Raw genomic sequence first — 20000 nt, forward strand, 5'->3', positions numbered from 1 at the left:
CGTAAAACAACCATGATAACCGCGAATACAGAAAACATCAGTTGCGCTGAAATGATTCCAAAGCTAGGATCTTCCAATTGAGAAAAGAATCTTCCTCTTCCGATGCAAACAGCACGTGAAGTAATATTCTGTTCCTATGTTACGTAGGCAATATTATCTAACATCAGTCACTTAAAACCCTTTGACTTCCAGGAGTGATAAATACGTAAATTCTCCTCACAATTTCAATAAAAAGTCAGTCAGATAGGTATTGAGAATGAAGATAATTATCAGCTTAAGAGGTGTGATCTGGATATTGGAGAGTGGAGCAGAGTGGCCCAGTAGTTAGGGCGCTTGCCTTGAGATCCGGAGATCCCAGGTTCAACACCCGCTCTGACCACTCGTTGAATTTGATCCTGACAGTCCCTAGTTGAACTTCCCAGCTGCACTTGTAAATAGCCAACTGGTTTGCCTCTGGCCAAAGTAAACACAAAGTCAACATTCGCGGGTAACAGTGCACTGTTACCCTCTGACGTCATAGATTTTGCACTATCAGCCGCTCAGAGACTTTTGGCGGGAAACAGTTTTATTGTTAGATGTCATGTGACCTCGAAGTAACCAATGAGAGCTCGCGCTGTTGGGGGAAAAAATTCCGCTGCATAACAATTAACAAGTATTGGATGAGGTTGAGCATGTTAGCGATAATCATGAAGGCCAAAGTTTGTGTTATCTGCCGAAGCCGAAGGCTGAGGCGGATAACACAAACTGAGGCCTTGATAATTATCGCTAACATGCGAAAACCGAATTCAATAATTGTTTTATTATGCATATTCCTGAGCTGAGCTCCGCCATGACAAAACTGATCAAACTGCTGGTTAGTGTGTTAGGTGACGTCACTTCTGCATGCATAAAACTATTGTCTGTAGGTATGACGTCAATTCTACATATATAAAATCTATTGTTTGTAGGTATGACGTAAGAGAAACAGAGCAAGCAAGAATTAGCTGCGTGGTTATAGCCAATCAAAATCGAGCTTGTGACACCACTGTATAATAATTGTTGTTGTTGTTCTGTTCTGTCGTTTCGTTGTGTTTCATTGACCCTGAAAAAGCCCCTATGAGGAGGGGTCAATTACGTATGTATTGTATTGTATCCATGGTACTAGTTAGACTAGTTAGGAGAATGAACGTTTCGATCGTGTGAATGAAGTAGTTCAAATTGATGAAAATTTCCATGCAGTGAATATTGAAATAAAGGCTTTCTTTTGTAATTGCACTCTTCAACTACTAAATTGAGAGGAAAACAGCATTCATTAAATTTGTTTCACTTAGGCTTTTAGATAGCTTCCAACCAAACTGACACATGATACATAAACATCTCAATTTTATTTCGCCGACATAGTGTGAGCGAGTTTGAGTTCAGCTTAGTGTGAAACAAACCGCATTATTTCGTAGTTAATAGAAAGGACTGGTTTGGAAGCTCGGCAAACATCAGAGGAGCAAACAAAGATGCTAAGATTTAGGTTGGAAAGTCCACGACCCTGCACAATCTTTTGTTTTGCGCTCATACACTATGCATGAATTACGTAACCAACACTTTTCTATTGGTTAGTTCCTCAGTACGGAGTAAACAACTATTGTGTTTTGTGCACGGTCAAGGCTAAAAAACTGAGAACAATAACCTACAACAAGAAAGTTGTCGGATTTCATAACCATTCCCCTACATCTCGAGCTCGCTCACAGGGTACTCTCTCTTCCTGCCTGGAGAAAGTACCCTGGTTGCGGCTGGTCACGTATCGGCCAGATTTTTGGGGATTCCAGAAAGATAATTGAAGGGAGGGGTACAATGGTTAAATTTTTGTCTCCATTGAACTCATCTACTGAGCCCAGTAGGAGTGCAAATTAATTAAATTAAACATCGCTTGGGGCGAGAATTTCTGTTAATCTAAAACAAACTCCAAAAAAGCTATGTAAATCCTCTGTGTCCGTGGATATAGATTCGTGTCGGTTGTGTAGAGTGATTGGGGACAGATCATGGTCGAAAATCTAAAACCCTTCTACAAAGAAAAATCGAGCACTTCTTGCTAGCGTAGCCTTCAAAGCCTTCTCGTATTACAGAAAGCCAGAAGTCATTTGAGCGGGCGAAACAACAAGAACTACTGACTTACAAGTCGTACTTGGAGAAGTGCGTATTGCATCCCTTTCCTTCAACAATCGCGGCAAAAAGTGAAAAACTAGCGATTTTCCATATCCTTTTGAAAGTACTGCCACTATATCTTTGCTTTAAATCATACCTTCATAATCTCTTGTTTAAATTCAACGCTCCCAGACAAATTACTTGTTTTACTTTCAACTAAAAATAATAACGTCTGTATAGCCAGCCGAAAGCACTGAGCGCAACTTGAGGTCTACTAACGAACGTGAGCGCCATTTGGTAAAGAAAAACACATGGTTTCTCCCTCCCTTAGGTAGAAAATGGCCGTTTTTATACTCAAGACTTATAATGCGTCTGAGCGACTTTGGGCAAGTTAATTTAGGGTGAGTTCGATTGACCCTATTCCGGAATAAGAATATATGGAGTGATGATTTGAAACGGTATGTCTGTCGTTTTGAAGCAACAAGGATAATATAGATATGTTCAAAGACACTAAACGATTTAGTTCTACCAGACGTAGAATGCGTCTCTCGCCCGTCTTTATACGGAACGAATTAAATGACGACCTAAAAGACGCATTGAATTCAAATTGCCCAAAGTTGCTCAGACGCATTATACAAGTTGAAGATCCACCCTCAAAGAGGATTTGATTTGTACACATAAACAAGTGACCAGCCGCAACCAGGATACTTTCTCTAAGGAAGGAAGAGAGAGGACCCTGGGGACAAGGTGGCTGTACATTGCCATTGATGGACATTTGGTTGACGTAAATCCGGAGTCAACCTGTCAAGCTATTGTTGTGTAAATGAACGGAGTACGTATTTTTCGTGTGTCCCTAAAATCGTGATCAATTGAGGACATCTCTTGATGCTCTTGTATAACTTAGCTTCTCACGAAAATTTGTTAGCTAAGCTCTCCAACCTTGCAACAACAATATCTCAAGGTAAGCTGTTAGCTCAGGTCAATGGTTTTTTTTTGGTGGGACATACGAAGCAGGTGTGACAAACATTGCGCCTATATCAAGTTTATATTTTGTCATAATTCTTCCTTCATCTCGCTGATAAAATCGATTTCTCTCACTCATTGTTATAGAGCTTTAATTCGTAGTTGTTTTTTTTCTCAATCCATGATCTCTGCAAGAGAACAGTCAGGTAGCACGCTTTATCGCAAGTTCTATGAAGAGACGTGTTCGACTTTTTTAGTGAATAATGACGAGACTGATAAAAGGAATAGTGCTGAAAAGGATTCTCAATTTACATGTCGGGTTTCAAATAAGTTATTACAAATGACGCGAGTAAATTTTTTTTTTTTTAAATTCAAACAACAGATTTTATAGCACTTTTAATGGAGCGGCGCGGTTTGCTAGATGTTCGAACAGCTGAACTCGAACGGTGGACGGAGTGTTAATACCATTTGGGCAGCAGTAAAATGTGTAGACTGTTTTAACATGTTGTTTGCCTGTGTAAAAATTGCCTGAAGGATTTTAATTAATTACGTTTACGCATTGGAAGCGGCATTTGCTTACGTACATCTTTTCCATTATCGCGGCAAGCGTAATTATCTGTCACATTATAATTCTCTCGTTTTATTTCTTCCAGAATTGAAAGATGCGAATGTAGATTTCAAGATGCACCACCAACACCAGCTGCCGTCATGTGCGAGTCAAATCGAAATCGATGTAAGAGGGGAATACTGCACCATCCAACAAGACTACTCACTGAAAGCAGAGGGGGCACACACACCAGACCCTGGAAAGAACTCTCAAGTCATTCATCCTTCAAACAACCGTAAGACAGAGTATAATAACATAAATATGTCACCGCAAAGAAAGTTGTCCCGCTCGAGATCTAGCCCTGAATACCCAACGTCATCCACACACGACAACTCATCGGAGAAAGACAAGAAATCTTCTGCCGCAGCAAACGGATATCAATCGAATGGCAAAAAACCTAGTTTTATAGTATCGTCCGGGCGGCGAAGTACAGCTTGCGACTTAAAGGTTGGCAAGCGTAGAAGCACGGGCTCTCTCACTGGCCGGGAACCATTTCCTCCTCTCCGTTACTTTGCCTATTTAGGGAGGTATGGTCCATCGACAAAAACACCACAGCGCCCAAGAAATAGACTCCCCTCTGCGCATGACATACTGGCGGATCGACCCGTTCTTCTGACAAGCACTTCCCTTGTTTCTCCTTTTGCCACGAATGTGATCCGTCAAGAAATCGAAGAAATAGAACAACAGGAAGTACAGGCGGATTATGGTGACTTGTTAGACTGCTGTACATGCATGTGTTGCGTGAAGGCACTCTTTTACCATTGCACCCATGACTCTGATGATGAAAGCACATTGGCCGAGCATCCATGTTCATGTAAAGGGCCTGCACCCGAATGCGTTGGTCGTTGGGGCATCATGGGACTCGTTTCCATTTTCCTACCGTGTTTGTTGTGTTATTTACCGTTTGAAGCTTATTTTAGATGCCATGAGTGCGCGACAAGAGAAGTAAACACTGAAGCGGGCAATAGTGCTGGTCATCTCTCTAAACATCAATGTCCTGTCATAGTCACACAGGAGCCAACATCATCTTTCACTAGCTCACGAGCTGAGACGGGAATGTAAATTGGCGATGACAAAAACGGAACTGAAATTTATCAGAAACGTCAAGATGTACATTAAGACCATGGCTGAGTCGGGTCCTTTCGTAAGACTAGACGTTGGCCGCTGCAAACCACCCAAATGCTCTCTCGCCGGCCATATTTGTCGGAGACCAAGAAAAACTACGCCTACAAAAATATCCGGTTAACCATTCCTTATCGGCATCGAAGAAAATAACTATTTCTTGTACAAACACGTTCTTCTCTTTTTAGAACACTAACGTAGAAAGACTAAGAAAAACTACTATCTACAAAAATATCCGGTTAACCATTACTTATCGGCCTCGAAGAAAATAACTATTTATTGTACAAACACGTTCTTTTCTTTTTAGAATACTAACGTAGAAAAACAAGGGAATTTTTTTTTATGTTGGTAAAAAAACATTATCATATCACTTATTTGCACTTTCAGAAATCCTTGTTTAAAGGAAACCTCCACTAAAACAAGAATGCAACTTCAAAATATGTAACATAATGTTTACAATCAAAATTGTTCAAACGTTTTCCAATGGAATCGTTTGTATCCGAAATAAATGAATTTTAAAAACGCTTGTTTTGGTTTTCAATTACCTGGACAACCGTTTTTAACATTTATTTATTTCGGATACAAACGCTCCCATTGGAAATCTTTCGAACAATTTTGATTGTGAACATTATGTTAACTATTTTAAAGATATATTCCTGCTTTGGTGGAGGTTCCCTTTAAGAAAAAAAATGTTAAGACTTTGCCGTTGGTAACTAATACTTTTTTAGAAATCAGGCATAGTTTGATGCTACAGTAGCTTACAAAGCTACGATTCAAAGACCAAACGTTTCGACACTCGAAACAATAGTCCATTTCCGAGGTGCTTCATGCTTCAGTTTCAAAGCGAGTTCTGGTGCACAACCATTCGAATGGAAATGAGTTGCGTATTCTTATGCAAATCAAACTCATTTTCCTTACAATAGTTGAGCACCAAGACTCGCTTTGAAACCGAGACAAACAGCAACTCGGAAATGGCCTATTCGAACCGTGATGATGGCGGCCTTTTATCTGATATGCGTACACCTACTTGCACCGTATTAAAATAAAAGACTGCTGATCACAAATTGAGAGGCTCTTCCTTTCCCTTTTTAGCAAATTGGTAGCATGTAAAAGGACTCTCGCGATAACACTGAATCACCCATTATTAAGACATTGGACAGGAATGTCGAAACGTAATTTGGTCTTTGAATCGTAACGTTCTAAGCTTCATTCAAATTTATTCAAACCAGAACAGCATCAAATTATGTCTGATTAATTGTCAACCTTGCTGCAGTGTGAACTCTAACTATTTACAAATATATTGCAAGTGTCGCCAAAACCAAGCTCACTCTTTTATAAAGCAAGCCATCATTCAAAAAAGAAAACAGCACCCGTCGCTTAATTGAGCCGCCTAGAGACCGATTGAGTGAGCTAACCAATTGGTGTTCAGGCTGATCCGGTGGCACAACGAACGCCCACTCAGCTCAGGAACACTGGTATAAAATTAATGCTCTGCTTTTCCGGTGCCGTAGAAGTTTGTTTTAGTTTCGTTTTGCCATGATTAAAGATATTTAAGAAGTGCGAATGATATATGCTTGTAAGTTAACTATGATGCGCATATCTACGACACCCAACGAGCAAATTAAATCAAAAGCCTTTGATCATGAGAAACATTTCTAGGCTCCTTGTAATGGATAAACACTGTCTAAAGAGATTTTTCTATAAACTAGAAAAATTTGATCTGTTCGGATATCTTAGCTGAAAACTGAAGTGTCCGAAATTTTTAGGGAATGATACCTTCATTTCAGAAATTGCTAGCTGAGCGTTACCTTCCAAGAACTTCAACCAAACCATTTGCTCATCCCAAACTGCTAGGTGACCTTTTTAAGTGTCTTCTTAATTTCAAAAATGTCCCTTCCGCAAACGTAAGATACTACTTTTTCCTGGTTGCGAATCTTTTAGGACATGTTTTAGTAAAGAAATCTGTAGCTGATATTCGATGTAAGGAGAAATGTAGACCCGGAAAAATATCCGCGTCACAGATGGGATTTGAACCCACGACCCTCCGTGATCTAGTCGGATGCTCTAACCACTGAGCTACTGGAGACTCTATGGTGAGCAAGGGTCAATTTGTGGGTCTCGACTGGAACCGCATCGCGCGGCTACACAGCCAAGTATTGACTAGCATATTTGAAACTCACTAACAGCATCGCGCTGTCACATTAATGCATATCAAGATGCAGCCAACCAACCTCCAAAGTGAGTGTGTTGTGGCATATGGCTGTAATTCTCCTGATTAGGGTGTTGAAGTGGACTTGGAGAAATTAAAAGACATTTAAAGTTACTTAAAATAAAGAAAAAAGGCGAGGTTTTTCGCAATTTCGAACCCAGAGGCCAATTTCTGGGCAGTCCCGAAGCTTTTCGGGCGTATCAATTTTGGGTGACATATGAAATCCCTTGTTATCTTTAAAAGGAAAACGTTTCAAGTTCTGGACCGTTTGCAATTGTTGTCTTTTTACTAAGTCTTGGAAACAAAGACCAGTTTAAAGAGCAGTTTTTAGGATTTTTCACGAATTACTTTCCGGGCCCAAAAAGATATCGAGACTTCTGAGATACTGGCCCCATGCAGAGCTCCTCTCCTTTGCGCATGTCTGAGGGCGCAGAAATACGACCGGAGCTCGGTGACAAGAATGAATTCTCACCTCGTTACCAGTGCCTCGGGGTTTACATGAGATAGCAAGCCCGTGCGTCAACTCAGCGCAACGCAACCATCAGCTCGTAATTAGACGTTATCTTTGAGCACTTCTCAACCCCTGGAGATGCCCACACAAATCACAGCGAGTTGGGAAAGTAAAAAAACCCTTTCAGCCTCTAAGGAGGAAAATAAGGGTGAAATTGGGCGAAAAGCCCCGAAAACGATGGAAAACGAGTCTGATGCTTCAAATTGCCGTCGTTTCGCCAGCTAGTGATTTCGCCATGCAACGATCGGTTCGTCAACGTTTCGGGTCAGTTTGCCAACTTCTGGCATACGTAACTAATGGGTACATTTCCAGTAGCTATTGTACAAATGTCATATATCGCGTACTCGAAACTGTTTTAAACGGCTCAACTCGAGCACAATGGGCACACTTCTAGAAGAAAAACTGTTGTACATTGTAAGCACAATGAGTCTAGTAAACAAACTGATTGTATGTAGTTAGCGCAGCAATCGAGTCTAGTAAAGAAATTGCTTGTATACATAGTCACAATTCGAATTACCGCCACTGTTTCGCTGTCATCGGATCTTAAAATAATACAAGTTCAACTTGGCTAAGCTAGCTAAATCAAAGAGGTGTTAAAGAATAAGATATTTTTTCTCATACGTGTTTTGTTTTTTTCTTTCTTCATTTGCCTAAAGTGGAAGCTCGGGAAAACGAATATGTAATTACGTCCTAATTCACTTTGTTCGAACGAACGTAAATCGTCTTATTTCTTAATCATATAAGCAACAGGAACAAATACATATCGGAGGATCGCGAGCGGATACAAGCACAACGTTTAATGTACAGCTTTGAATAAAAACCTGACACAATCGATACAAATACTTGAATTACAGACCCAAGGAACCAGACACAAGTAAACGGCTGGTGCCTGATCCCTTAAAATACGCATCTTTTGCTACATCAGCTCAGTTTTCCAGCTACCAAGGTAGTTTCAACAATCTTTCGGAAACCGCCTTGGAATTGTCATCACTGAAAACTGAAGTTATTCTGCCTGAGCGAAGACTGTGCATGCCATTGATTTTAGGATCACAGCCCAAAAGGGCGAGGGCGTCCTTGAATACTTCCCGGCGTCTAAGCTGAGACTGTTCGCAACACATACCTGAAAAGCATTGGGAGTTGGCGAATGACCGCCTTACCCGTCGTCAAATGGTGACAACAGGACCGAGAAGAAAAAGAAAGAATATTTAATGTGGTTTGGGGTCTCAAGTAAGCCTATACCCTAACTAGTGTTTCACATGCACATATTCTCACAAACGCTTTGCAAAACTCGTTTAGTGGGCTTCGAGAAACGATGGAATCAGGTTGTAAGAACCTTGGAAATCTATTCACGAAAGCACGCGGTCAGGATGAGGATCCTGACGTTCCTATTGAGTCGGTGAATGAAGAGCTCTATCTATCGGTGAATATGCAGGGGTGGCGCAGTGGTGAGAGCACTTGCCTCTCACCAATGTTGCCTGGGTTCGATTCCCGGTCCCTGCGTCATATGTGGGTTGAGCTTGTTGTTGGTTCTCTCCTTGCTCCGAGAGATTCATCTCCGGGTACTCCGGTTTTACACTCTCCTCAAAAACCAAAACTGCCAAATTCCTATTCGATCCGGAATGCACGAACACATGTTGAACGAGCTCCTGAGCGCTCTTAAGGTGTTCCATTTCTATTTTCATATTTTCGCTATGAGAGCGACGAGGAGCCGCCCAAGAGAAGCAAAACGTCAAGGAAAAGTGAAAAGCCTAGCTCAAATGTATCACAGAAGGCTTTATGAAACCCCAGAAAACTGTAACCAAAGAGAATCAGGGTGTCTGGTACAACTTGGATGAAACATATTATATCTGACACAGTAAGTCTCTTTACAGATCTTGGACTCTTTATTAACGCTGAGAAATCAGTTACACACCAAAGTCACCAAGTGCGGTCTAAAAGCGGTGCAGCCGGTACAGTCTATCAGTCTATAACAATCAGGCAAGATAGAAAAGAAAAAAATCAAAACATTGTGCACACAAATTGGCCTCTTCGGAAAATACCATAATAATCTTGTAAGTCCCAAGAGAAACTGGAAACAATGCTTCTGCGGAATTTTGGGGGACAAACAAAGAGTAATGTGGTATTTTTCCAAGTGGCCTATACAAGAGCAAAGGGTGGTCAAGGTCATTGAGGTGCAATTGGCACAGCTTATTGGAATATTAGTTTCCAGCCTTCAAGGTGCACTGTTTGGCATGCTCCATTGGCGGCAACTAGAAATTAAGAAGAATTTGGTCTTTAAAGTCTCATAATTAATATTAGTATCACCCAACTAGTGGACTAATGCAAATCCTGAATTTTGATTGGCTACGCTACTAGAGGACTATTAGTACTAGTCCTCGAGTAGCTAAAAGCGTGACGCTTTTTTTCGTCTTATTCCCAAATAAATATTTTTTTAACTTGCATTTGTTAACTTTATTATTGCCTTTTCTATCCGACTAGTTGGGTGATACTAAAACAATTAGACCCTTCGCCCTCAAGGGCCACCGGTCAATAGCCCATTCGGCTTCGCCTCATGGGCTATTGATTCGTAGCCCTTGCGGGCTACGGGTCTAATTGTTAATGAGTGCTTTCGTCTCCCTAACACTCAACGAAAAAGCTGACCTCATGTGGTGGCTTACTAATGTGAATATGGCTTTCAATCCCATTAATCATGGCAACCCAGAGGATGAGTTACAAGCAGATGCATCTAAAACTGGCTGAGTTGTCTACTTAGGTGGTTGTCTCTCTCCGGGTTTATGGCCCAACCCATAGATTTGATTGCATATCAATGAGCCGGAGTTGAAAGCTAAATGATAAGTCTTAGTAAAAGGACGATTTACCATTAGCACAAATTTAGATTTTGAGCCTGAGTTCTGTTGACTATGCCATCGACATTTGCTAAGGCCACCATAGCATGTTATAGTCAGGAAAATATCGCTATTCTGTCGCCTCTTTTAGGCCTCCTTTTAATGAGGTGAAAAATCAGGCTATCGTACATGGATTATTGCAAGATTCACTCATTCCGTCATACAATAAAACCGTGACCCACTTTTTCAAAAGTTACTTGCAATTCATCTATGGTCAAAATATACTGGTTATCAAGAGTTGAGGTTTTGAACAATCATCAGCAAGAGAAAGGTACCTCCCGTTTATTTCTCTTATAACCAGTTGTAAACTTCAGTGCCACTACGACCAAAAAATAAATTTTCTATTTTTCTTTGGATTTCAAAAGTATGTTAACTAAACATTAAGTGACCCAAGTTTTAAGCCTCGATTTCAAAAAGATACCTGTTTATTTTAACTGAAATTTTCCTATTTAATAGTCCGCCATTACTAACTTAAAAATCTTGAGAGAGCTGGATCGAGGAGAAAATGACGTCAAAGACTGAATTAATATGCAGCACGGGAGTTTCGGGCTTTCAGGCTTTTAAACTCGTGTTTGCATATATAATAAGATGCGTTTACACGCTGGAAGTCAATGACGTCACTTTTCACTAGATCCAACCCTCTGAGGTCCAATCGGTCAGTTTTGGAACACGAGTAATAGCGGACCGTGAAATCCAAAACTTCAAGATAAAAGCCTCTGCATAAAAATCAAATCTCAAAATTTTGCCAGTCAAGTGTTAAGCAATCACACTTTCAAATTCTGAAGAAAAAAAGGAAGTAATTTTTTTTAGCATAGTAGCAATAGCACTTTAAGTTTCGTTCTTAAATAAACCGATCTTTTCAAATGGAACAATATTCCGTAATTCAGTGAATCCTCGGTTTAGGGCCTGATTACATGGAGAAAATCCTAGCCTGGTTTCAGAAACCGGGCTTGGATTTTCAGCCCGGCCAAACGGGCTGCGAAATACGCAAAAAGTCCATGTCATCGAAATGAAATTTCAGCCCGGACTGAAAAAGGAACGTGAGCATGCGCATCGACTGTGATTTCGCATCTCAGTAAATTTTCTCGCGCAAATTTGCGTTTTGCGCCCGGGCTGAAACTCGCCATGTAATCAGGCCCTTAGAGATGACGTTACGGCACCCTGCTAGCAGAGCCTTTCTTTTGCTTGCTCGATTTGGCGTTCTCGAGAAAGGCTCTGCATGAATCGAGTAAGATCTTTATTGAATATGCGCTGCATGTTGCCAGGATACAGTCTCGAACCCAAGCCTAATATGCCAGATCTCGCCGCCATCTTGGTTTTTCATGGTACAGCGGGCTCAATTATAACCATCGGTTCTGTCACTAAACGGACGCTCGCACTGGAAAAACCGGTTTGACGAGAGAAAACAAGATTGACTAGCCCAGAAGTTCGGGCTGCGGCGGCTTCAAAGAGTTGACGCGATTCGGGCAGAGCCTACTTTTCTCCTTCTCAGTAAAGAAAAAGACAAATGGAGGCTCTGCTCGCAGGGTGACGTTACGGACGCCATGTTTGTAAACCTCGCGATGCCGGCAATATATCTTTCTTTATGCAATGTTCTCTCAATGTTTTTGCTCGAAAACATGCCCGCTGATCACGACAGTGAAACCCAATAATATAGATTTTTTCAATTAAAAAGAAGAATTTCGAGCTTGTTTGTCGATTCTATTTCCTAACATATCAGATATCTTACACCTTTCAAAAAACAGGCAAACAAGTGAAACGGCTCCAAAATAGGGTAACAACATGTCAGCCGCGTATGCAAAAGTAAAAAAACACTCCTATTAAAAACTGACTGATTCAAACCAACGCCCGCATTAAAAGAAAAAAACAGTTAGTGGCATGAGGAAAAATTAAGCAAAGAAAACTTGCTTTAGTAGTTTTCAGACAAAAAATTGTTAACACTGAGAAACAATTTAAGATGGTTTTCCATTTTAATAAACTTCTATTGTTACTGAGAATAACTAAAGTTACCAATTGATCATAGAGTAAACTACAACATCAAAGTTAATCAAGTCTCACTCTTCGTTCATTACTGGGATTGTACAAAAAAAACCAGCCGCCACATTTAGCTAAAAAGCATTCCATACATGAGAAAGACACGTACCGACAAAGTTATAGAGGAATGGCTGTTCATACACTTCTCTCTCAGTCTCTATTAAGAGATTTATTTTTGTCTTCTATAAATTTTAAACCTATACTTAGAGAAGCTGGACAAATTGTTATATACACTATGAAGATTTATAGCCTTGTTGCCAATGGAGAAATTTTCTAATGTGCTTTTATTTTAAGTAATAACAATGAGATATCCCTTCTTGTCGCCTATAAATTGATGTAATAAATAAATGGTAGCTACCATAACTTTTAATTTGGAAAAGTGATAAATTGGTATCATTGTAAACAAAGAATTTTCTAACATTCTGGTCAAAAACTTTAATTTCTAAACAATAAAAATAATAAAATAGAAAATTGTTTGAATTTTATAGTTTTTAAAAAAGTTTTAGTTCCCTTTTATCAGAGAGTGACACGATATGATCCCAGGTCGCGCTGCGTTGCAGACAAGAACTTAGCAGAACAATTCACGGTCGCTATATTTACAATCAACTCAGTGTCACGCGTTTAAGGTGAATGTGTCAAAACCCCCAAAAAATTACCATTGCGGTGTAGTACAGCTGTGAAGTCATAAATTAAACAAAAGCTACATATTTACATAGGGAAAGATCAATATGGTGTTCCCCTTTTTTTTCATGTTGTCAATCATATCATCAAACTAAAACAGGAAATTCTCAAAGAACGTTTTGCTGGTGAGGATTTGCCAAGCAAAAAGGATTTAATGGTTTTATCTCCATAAAAGCTAAAGTGTTTGAAAAGAAGATCATAAGGAAACTCTACATTTGCTTAAGTGAATTGTCTTTACCGCATCGCATTTAAATGTTATTCCTTTGTTTAATATTTAAAGGCTTGATCAATCCTTCGCAGATTTCAATTCCCGTAAGTCGTTGCTAATAAAGTAAATCCTTGCAAAAGACTCCTTTGCATTTTCTGAGGCTTTGCACTATTCACGAAACTAAGTATTATTGATACGTAACTTGAGAGAACCGAAAAAAAATGAAGTCTATTCACATTTTAACTATATGCAGACCCACGCTGCTTTTCATGAGAAGAAAGTTTAAGCATAAATTTATCCGGTGGTAGATCATTTGTTTCTGATAATTTTGCAACACTGACGAAATGGAACAAGTTCTAAATGGTTTATGCTTACAGTTGTGTGTTGTGTGTTTTTAAAAGTAATATCTGTGGCAAAAAAGTCGAGTTATATCAGTTTCAAATTCAGCTTCTTTAATCTTTGAAGTAGAACGAATTTCTTAAAACGTTGGATATCACGTGAATGACACGCAAATAATGACAAATGCAATGGTATCAAATGTCATCCATTATTGTGGCAACTTGTTCTACTTAAGCTCAACTTCCTCAACGAACTCTGAAGTTCCAACCTCACAAAACTGAATCAAATGCACGCAACAACCTGCTCGAAGAGATCATTGTGCAAGTCACTTCCAAGGAACAATTTTGTCACAAATTCGAGTGTACCATAATATATTGCAAATGTAAACACTGCATTAGTCTGGTTTACTTCGCGCCGGCTGGATCCAGTAACCGCATGAGAGAAGGATAGCATTGAACTCCGCGAACAAACTCGGTCTGGGTGATTGTACCATCATTGTCACGGTCGAGTTTTGCCATCAATTTGTTTGTAAACTTTTCAGGAGTGTTTTCGTCCCTTGGTAGGTTTATTTTGTCGCCTGCGAGCCGGAAAATCCCCCTTACAATTTCCAGCATTTCGGCACGGGTGACCGTTCCGCTGCCATCCTTATCGTACATCTCAAACGCCCATCGCAATTTCTGTTCTTGTGTTCCTCGCGAGATGATAGACAAACCTTGAATAAATTCGTGAAAGTCAATTGTTCCGTCTCTGTTTTTGTCGAAAGTGCGAAAAACGTGCCCAGCAAATATCGACGCGTCGCCTGTAGAATAGTGATTCGTGTACAATTCCGCAAACTTCTTCTCCGACATCTTCCCATTCGGGCACTTCTCACGGAAAGCTTTATGCCACTTGTTTAGTTCGTGTTCGGAAAATTCGGTTGACAGTCGCAATTCTTGGATATCCTCTGATGTAAGTTTGTTTTTGTTTTTCTTTGCGCCGGTGGATGATTTTTTCGAAGCCTTGTTTCCCATTTCCGCTTGCAAATCTTGCTAAGTTCACAAAAATGTTGCACTGCGTATCCCGCCCCCGTGTGTGATAGAAGCAATTTGGTGTCGAAAGACTTAACGCTGCTGCTACTAGATTGAAATTTAAATTTACAAAGCTGCGCTGGAGTACTGCAACACGCTATTGGTCGCTAGGTAATTTGCATAGAAAAGAATTTTACCACCTCTCAGTAAATTGTCGCTGTTGCTATTGCGAAACTCAAGATGATCCTTGATCCAGTACAGTCAAAGTTACATAAATGATTTATGGCGTCGATAGTCGAGTAGTTTTCAATCTGTTGATCGTGGGAGTAAATCAGAAATAAATCAAAATAATAAACAAAATGGAGGGTTCAAATTAAGCTCTGGTGTGGATCAAATAGTAACTCCAAGAGCATTTATCATGCAAGCTTCACAGTTTGAAGGACATAAGATTATCTGTCAAAGTCAAAGTTAAAATTTAGACTGTACGTCAAAATAAGTGCGCGAACAACTTTCTCAAAAAACTTGATTGACATCGGTTTTTTTGTGACAAAACAAAACTTTGTCTCGTGATAGGAAAGTAACATGGCCAAAAAATTAACAATGTAATATATTGATAGACCGAAAATTGTCGAATCTGGGAAGATCTGAAATTTTCGCGATGGGTTTAATAGAATTTTAAATAATGACAGGTTCTTCGTGACTTGTTCTTCATCACCAGATAGTTTGTCCAAGTCTTACGCGATCCAAATATGAAATACTAAGCTCCAGGAGTTTGCTAAAAATCAAGGCTGGGAGACCATTAAAATTTGGACAACATTTTTAAGAGTTTACTTCGCCTTGCTTTCTTTTCGATTAAAGAAAACAGGTGTTAACGTGTTTATGAATACGCAGTAGTAACATAAGATTGTGCGGCCTTCAAACTGCATCACACAAGAGGCGACTAAAAACTCTTTTCGGAATCATGTAAATGAAAAAAACCGGCCAAGAAGCTCCACGCGGATATTTCTACCTTCATGCCGAGTTCAAGTTTTCATAAAAATTAAAATAAAATAAAAACAGGAATTTGCCTAATTCCAGTACTTCTTTTAATTGCTCGTCGTGTCATTACAGTATTTCCTTACTGGAAGATAATTATCTCAGACGCAATTTTTACCATGGAAATACTCTGTTGCAACTTTGTTGCCCATCGTTTTTCGATGAAAACAAATGTTGCCATTGTCCGATTAAGAATTTACAGTTGAGCCATAAAATAAAGTTCTTAAAACTGATTTCTCAGGGCGTGCCCCGTTTCATTAAAAGGAAGCAATATTCTTGCCGTAAGAATTAAAACTTTTCAATATGGAAAACTAAATGGGGAAGTATTGTATCATGATCCTATTGAATAATATTTTGAAAAGTGCCAAAGATCTAAAAGTGTCCAATTTGCGCAAGTAAGGGAATGATTCAAAATGAGTATGGAAAATTTGAGAGCTGCTTTATCAATGCTTATTCTAAATTGCAATTTATCTTCCACCACAGGTTGACAAAATAATCATGAATATTTAATTTGTTATGAATCATTATGTTCATACATTAATTAAAGCCTAGCAAAGAAACATTGAAAATGTTTAGAAAATGTCTTAATTTCTTCCATCAATTTTAGAAATAAAAGTTGGGATTCACCTGGACTAATCATCTTTTGGAAAATTACATGGCTTCAGAAACTTATTTAAGTGACGTGTCATTGCAAACATCACGCACCGGTTTTTCCAAGATGCAGATAATACACACAAAGCCAGGTAAGGGTTTTTCCGCATCTTCTTGGTATCCAAATTGGTTGAAATTTCTTCTGCACAATTTAATAAAGTAAAGGGGCTTTTAAAACGCATGACTTAAGTTCCATAACAGGGACAAATCAGCGAATCTTTTAATCACGGTGAGGAACCCTCTCTGAGTCGTCACTTCGGCTGCCGAGCAAGAAACGGAGACTCCGTGAACAAGCCTCAGTTTCCTATCATGCTCAGTTGGCGGTGAAAAGCCCTGGGAACGAGGTTGCAATAGCACGAAAACCTGCGGCTTTTGATCATTTCACATCTGACACTGACCAGTTTCTAATTTCTCCTTAAAATTTCGCAGTGCATTGAAACATATCGATCATGAGAATGAAAGAGTTATATAATTACTTAACATTAAAGAAAGCATTTGATTTGTCAGCAGATTCTAGCATGCTTTAGAGTTTTCGTTTTCCGGCGGTGGCGTGCAATGAAACGAGAGAGTTAGTTAATAGCAAGTCCCTTATGAACTGTCTTATCAAATGCCTGACCTACTTAACGCCCTTACTCGAAATCGGAGACTGAATTGCTAAGGGCGCGGCTCGGCGAGGTCGGACCGAAGGAGCTGAGCTGCCGGCTAGGCTAGTGATTATCGCCCGCGTTCAGCAACGAAGACCAAACAGTCCCTGTTTGACTTCTTCGAGATATATCCTCCATTTTAATTTGTTATCATTGATTGTTTTTGCTGTTATTTTCAAGATGGAACTGAAGGGGATACGTGCATGAAGGTGCAAGAACGATGAGACTGAAGTTAAGACAAGTTCACTGGTTTTTCCACTGCAGCTGGTAAACCTGTGCGAGATTATTCCATTCTGACTGCAGATTAGCTTTAAAGTAATCTATTTATGAGAAGAGCTGGGTAATTATAATCACAGAAAACACCTTTCAAGCAGTGCTCTTACTGATTAAAGAAATAAGAAAAATCTGACGTCTGACGTCATCAGAGCCACTACATGTTTGAGAAACGAAAATTAATCAATCCCTTCTTTTTGAAACGCTAAAGTGTATTTTGCTCTTTTCCAACAATATGACAAGTGAATAGAGTGTTTTCAGGAATCGTTACATTATTACAGCGTAAAGTTCCCTCTAAAGTTAGCGTGCGTCAACAAGCTAGCATCAGATTGCCTTTCGGCTTGCGTTTCAACGAGATTTTTTCGAATGGCAATGTAAAAGATGAACGTGGAATAATTTCCACAGCGGTTAACCTGAAAAATGCCATCTGTACAGAATGAAGACTAAACATTCCACTAAAGATCATCGATGTAGTGTGGCAATTAGGCTTTTTTCCTTAACATGATCCGAGATCAGCCTCCTGTGACGACAATTAAACCACATAAATTTTTTTCTTATCCTGTGGTATCTCTTCGAATTCAGAAAAAAAAAAAACAATGAAACCACCAAACGGGTTTTAAAAACCTTTTCTCGATTGTTTGAACCGTGCCAGTGCTTGAAAATTAACGACGTTAACACTTCTCTCCGTTACAGCAATGCGATTAGTTGGTGGTTCAGAAAACCAGGGCTTTAGTAGACGTTTTTGAAATGTCTTCTTTTTATCGATTTGGGGACGTGCCGTGTTTCCGTGTTTTGGTCAGAATCAAAATTGCAACTGTATAAAATGTGGGCTCAAGATATCTGTTCCCACGATTCTACTTCTATTTTGTCTCTGACAATTAGGGGGCGTAGGTATTGTATACGCACATTTAAGCACCTTCGTTGCCTTCCCTTTGTAAAGCGAATCGTCAAATAAATATAAAAAAAAACATATGTGTGGATATCAGTGTGATAAAGCCGTGACTAAAAATGATACCCGTGAAGTAATATGATATCATTTCACTGCAGTGAAATGATATCATATCACTTCACGGTTTGAAATGTCCACTCAAATAGACTGTAATAATTTGGTTGGACCAATCGGGTTGCACGTTATATTTTAGCTGACGCCTGGCGCCTGGACTGACTTCATAAGAAAATCCTCGCTATTAAGCAATAAAGAACCGGCACACGATACGAAGTGAATAGAGGTAGAGACAAAGCTATTTACAACTATGAATGCGTGGACTGTTTTTTCAATTTTTTTTTATTATGATGATGTTGTAATTAACAGTCACTCGTCACAATAACTAAAACCTGACCGTTTAAATCGGCTCTCAGGTAAAATATCGTAAAACACTGCTATTACCTCGTTTAATAGTCAGGAGCTGTCCAAGGTCCTTTTGAGTTATCTCAATTGAACATTACAGCATTGTCATGTGTCTCTATAGAGATTCATTGCAAACCACCTATATCTTAAATAGATAATTAAGCATTCAAATTCTTGGTTTTAGTGCATAGACGTAATTAATACCTCATTTATCTTTTCGCTTCTATACTAAAATCATCTTGCTCCTTGATTTATTTACAGCCGGATGACGAATACAGCAGAAGCGTCATTTCAGAGTTGTACCGGCAATGCATTCAAAGTTCCTTTCTATTCAAGTTAAAGCAGAGCATTAAAATGCAAACAACAGTTGTGATGATTTAGGAACAAAGATAAATATGCGATATAGTATACGAATAAAAAATGATCCGCTATTAAATAATTAAAGGTGTTTTCAATTCCTCTAACCCTGACAAGGGTCTATACAAAGGCTAATGGCGCAGAGGTGAAAATTGTCGTATTCCAAACTTACATGTACTTTGTTTCAGAGCATTTCAATGAAGCTTCTGAAGTAATTTCTCGACTCCTCTACTTTTGCATGTTTCCTTTAAAGCTCGTGCCACATTCTAAGCCAATCAGAAAAAAAGCAATGTTTTGTAACACTTAGCACCCGCTGAACGTACTCGAATTGAGTTGTGATTTGCCCATTTCATGTGTCTGTCTTGAATGGCCCACTTAATTCCGTCCGTTTTGGTTTTTCGACCCTGAATTTAAAATCACCCTCTCGTGTACAAGGCAAGGAGAAAACATCATGGCGTCCGCTAAGTCGAAACCTGTGCCTCGAAAAGACAAGATATGCGTGTGGACTCTCCCTGAAGGCTCGCAGCCTGCAGTTCGTGTTCAAGTAGAAGCAGGAAAAATCCGCGCCGAGGATCTCCTTGAAATAGTTGGTAAAACATTAGAAATTCACGCCAGCAACTTGCAGTTTTTTGGATTGTTCCGTGGGATCGAAAATCCAACAAAAAAATACGGCAATAACGAATTGATTTTTCTTCCTTGTCGCTCAGTTATTTCATTTCAAAAGTGGTCATTCGATATTCCAAGAGAACAGAAATATCTGAAGACAGACGCGGGTGCGATGCGGTTAATTTCTGTACATTGCGTCGAAGATATCAGATCAGGAAGAATAAAACCTAAGCCGGAACATATCCCTCTCATAGAGGAGTACAGAAATCCTGTTTTTCCATGCGATAAACAATACGTCGAACTTTGTCAAAAGATGTTTGGGTATGGTTATGTTTATCTTTATGATTGCACTGTTAAAAACGATTTAAAGGTGAAAGATGTAAGATTAAATGAAGGAATGAAGGT

The 20000-nt window shown here is 39.4% G+C and overlaps 3 protein-coding genes across 8 annotated transcripts in view; 2 read left to right on the plus strand and 1 right to left on the minus strand.

Annotated features, from left to right (window-relative positions):
• LOC138000187 (sprouty-related, EVH1 domain-containing protein 3-like) overlaps positions 1–6447 on the plus strand; it is a 17167-nt gene extending 10720 nt beyond the window's left edge. For 3 of the 4 annotated variants that reach the window (XM_068846420.1, XM_068846421.1, XM_068846422.1), the window contains one exon: positions 3732–6447. In XM_068846420.1, the coding sequence (XP_068702521.1) occupies positions 3761–4747 (987 nt within the window). In that variant the 5' untranslated portion in view covers positions 3732–3760 and the 3' untranslated portion in view covers positions 4748–6447. Of the gene's footprint in view, positions 1–2940; positions 3077–3731 lie in introns of those variants that run through there. The other variant, XM_068846419.1, reaches the window with a different exon arrangement.
• Positions 6448–12360: 5913 nt separating this feature from the next.
• On the minus strand, positions 12361–14820 carry LOC138000192 (hippocalcin-like protein 1). The gene has a single exon (XM_068846430.1). It carries the CDS (start codon positions 14682–14684, stop codon positions 14079–14081), a length of 606 nt encoding a protein of 201 aa, XP_068702531.1. The 5' UTR covers positions 14685–14820; the 3' UTR covers positions 12361–14078.
• A 1468-nt stretch (positions 14821–16288) lies between these two features.
• The window catches only part of LOC138000190 (uncharacterized), a 4659-nt gene continuing 947 nt past the window's right edge, over positions 16289–20000 (plus strand). Inside the window, exons 1-4 of one of the 3 annotated variants that reach the window (XM_068846428.1) lie at positions 16289–16459; positions 17192–17278; positions 18427–18513; positions 18894–20000. The exon at positions 18894–20000 is cut by the window's right edge and continues 41 nt beyond it. In XM_068846428.1, the coding sequence (XP_068702529.1) occupies positions 19441–20000 (560 nt within the window). In that variant the 5' untranslated portion in view covers positions 16289–16459; positions 17192–17278; positions 18427–18513; positions 18894–19440. Of the gene's footprint in view, positions 16460–17191; positions 17279–18426; positions 18514–18533 lie in introns of those variants that run through there. The other 2 variants (XM_068846426.1, XM_068846427.1) reach the window with 2 other exon arrangements.

Source organism: Montipora foliosa, chromosome 4 (assembly GCF_036669935.1).
Source record: "Montipora foliosa isolate CH-2021 chromosome 4, ASM3666993v2, whole genome shotgun sequence".
In the NCBI taxonomy this organism is placed as follows: domain Eukaryota; kingdom Metazoa; phylum Cnidaria; class Anthozoa; order Scleractinia; family Acroporidae; genus Montipora; species Montipora foliosa.

Bases quoted from the DNA above. Each gene is read 5' to 3' on its own strand.
- LOC138000192 (XM_068846430.1), bottom strand. From the start codon at position 14,684: ATGGGAAACAAGGCTTCGAAAAAATCATCCACCGGCGCAAAGAAAAAC.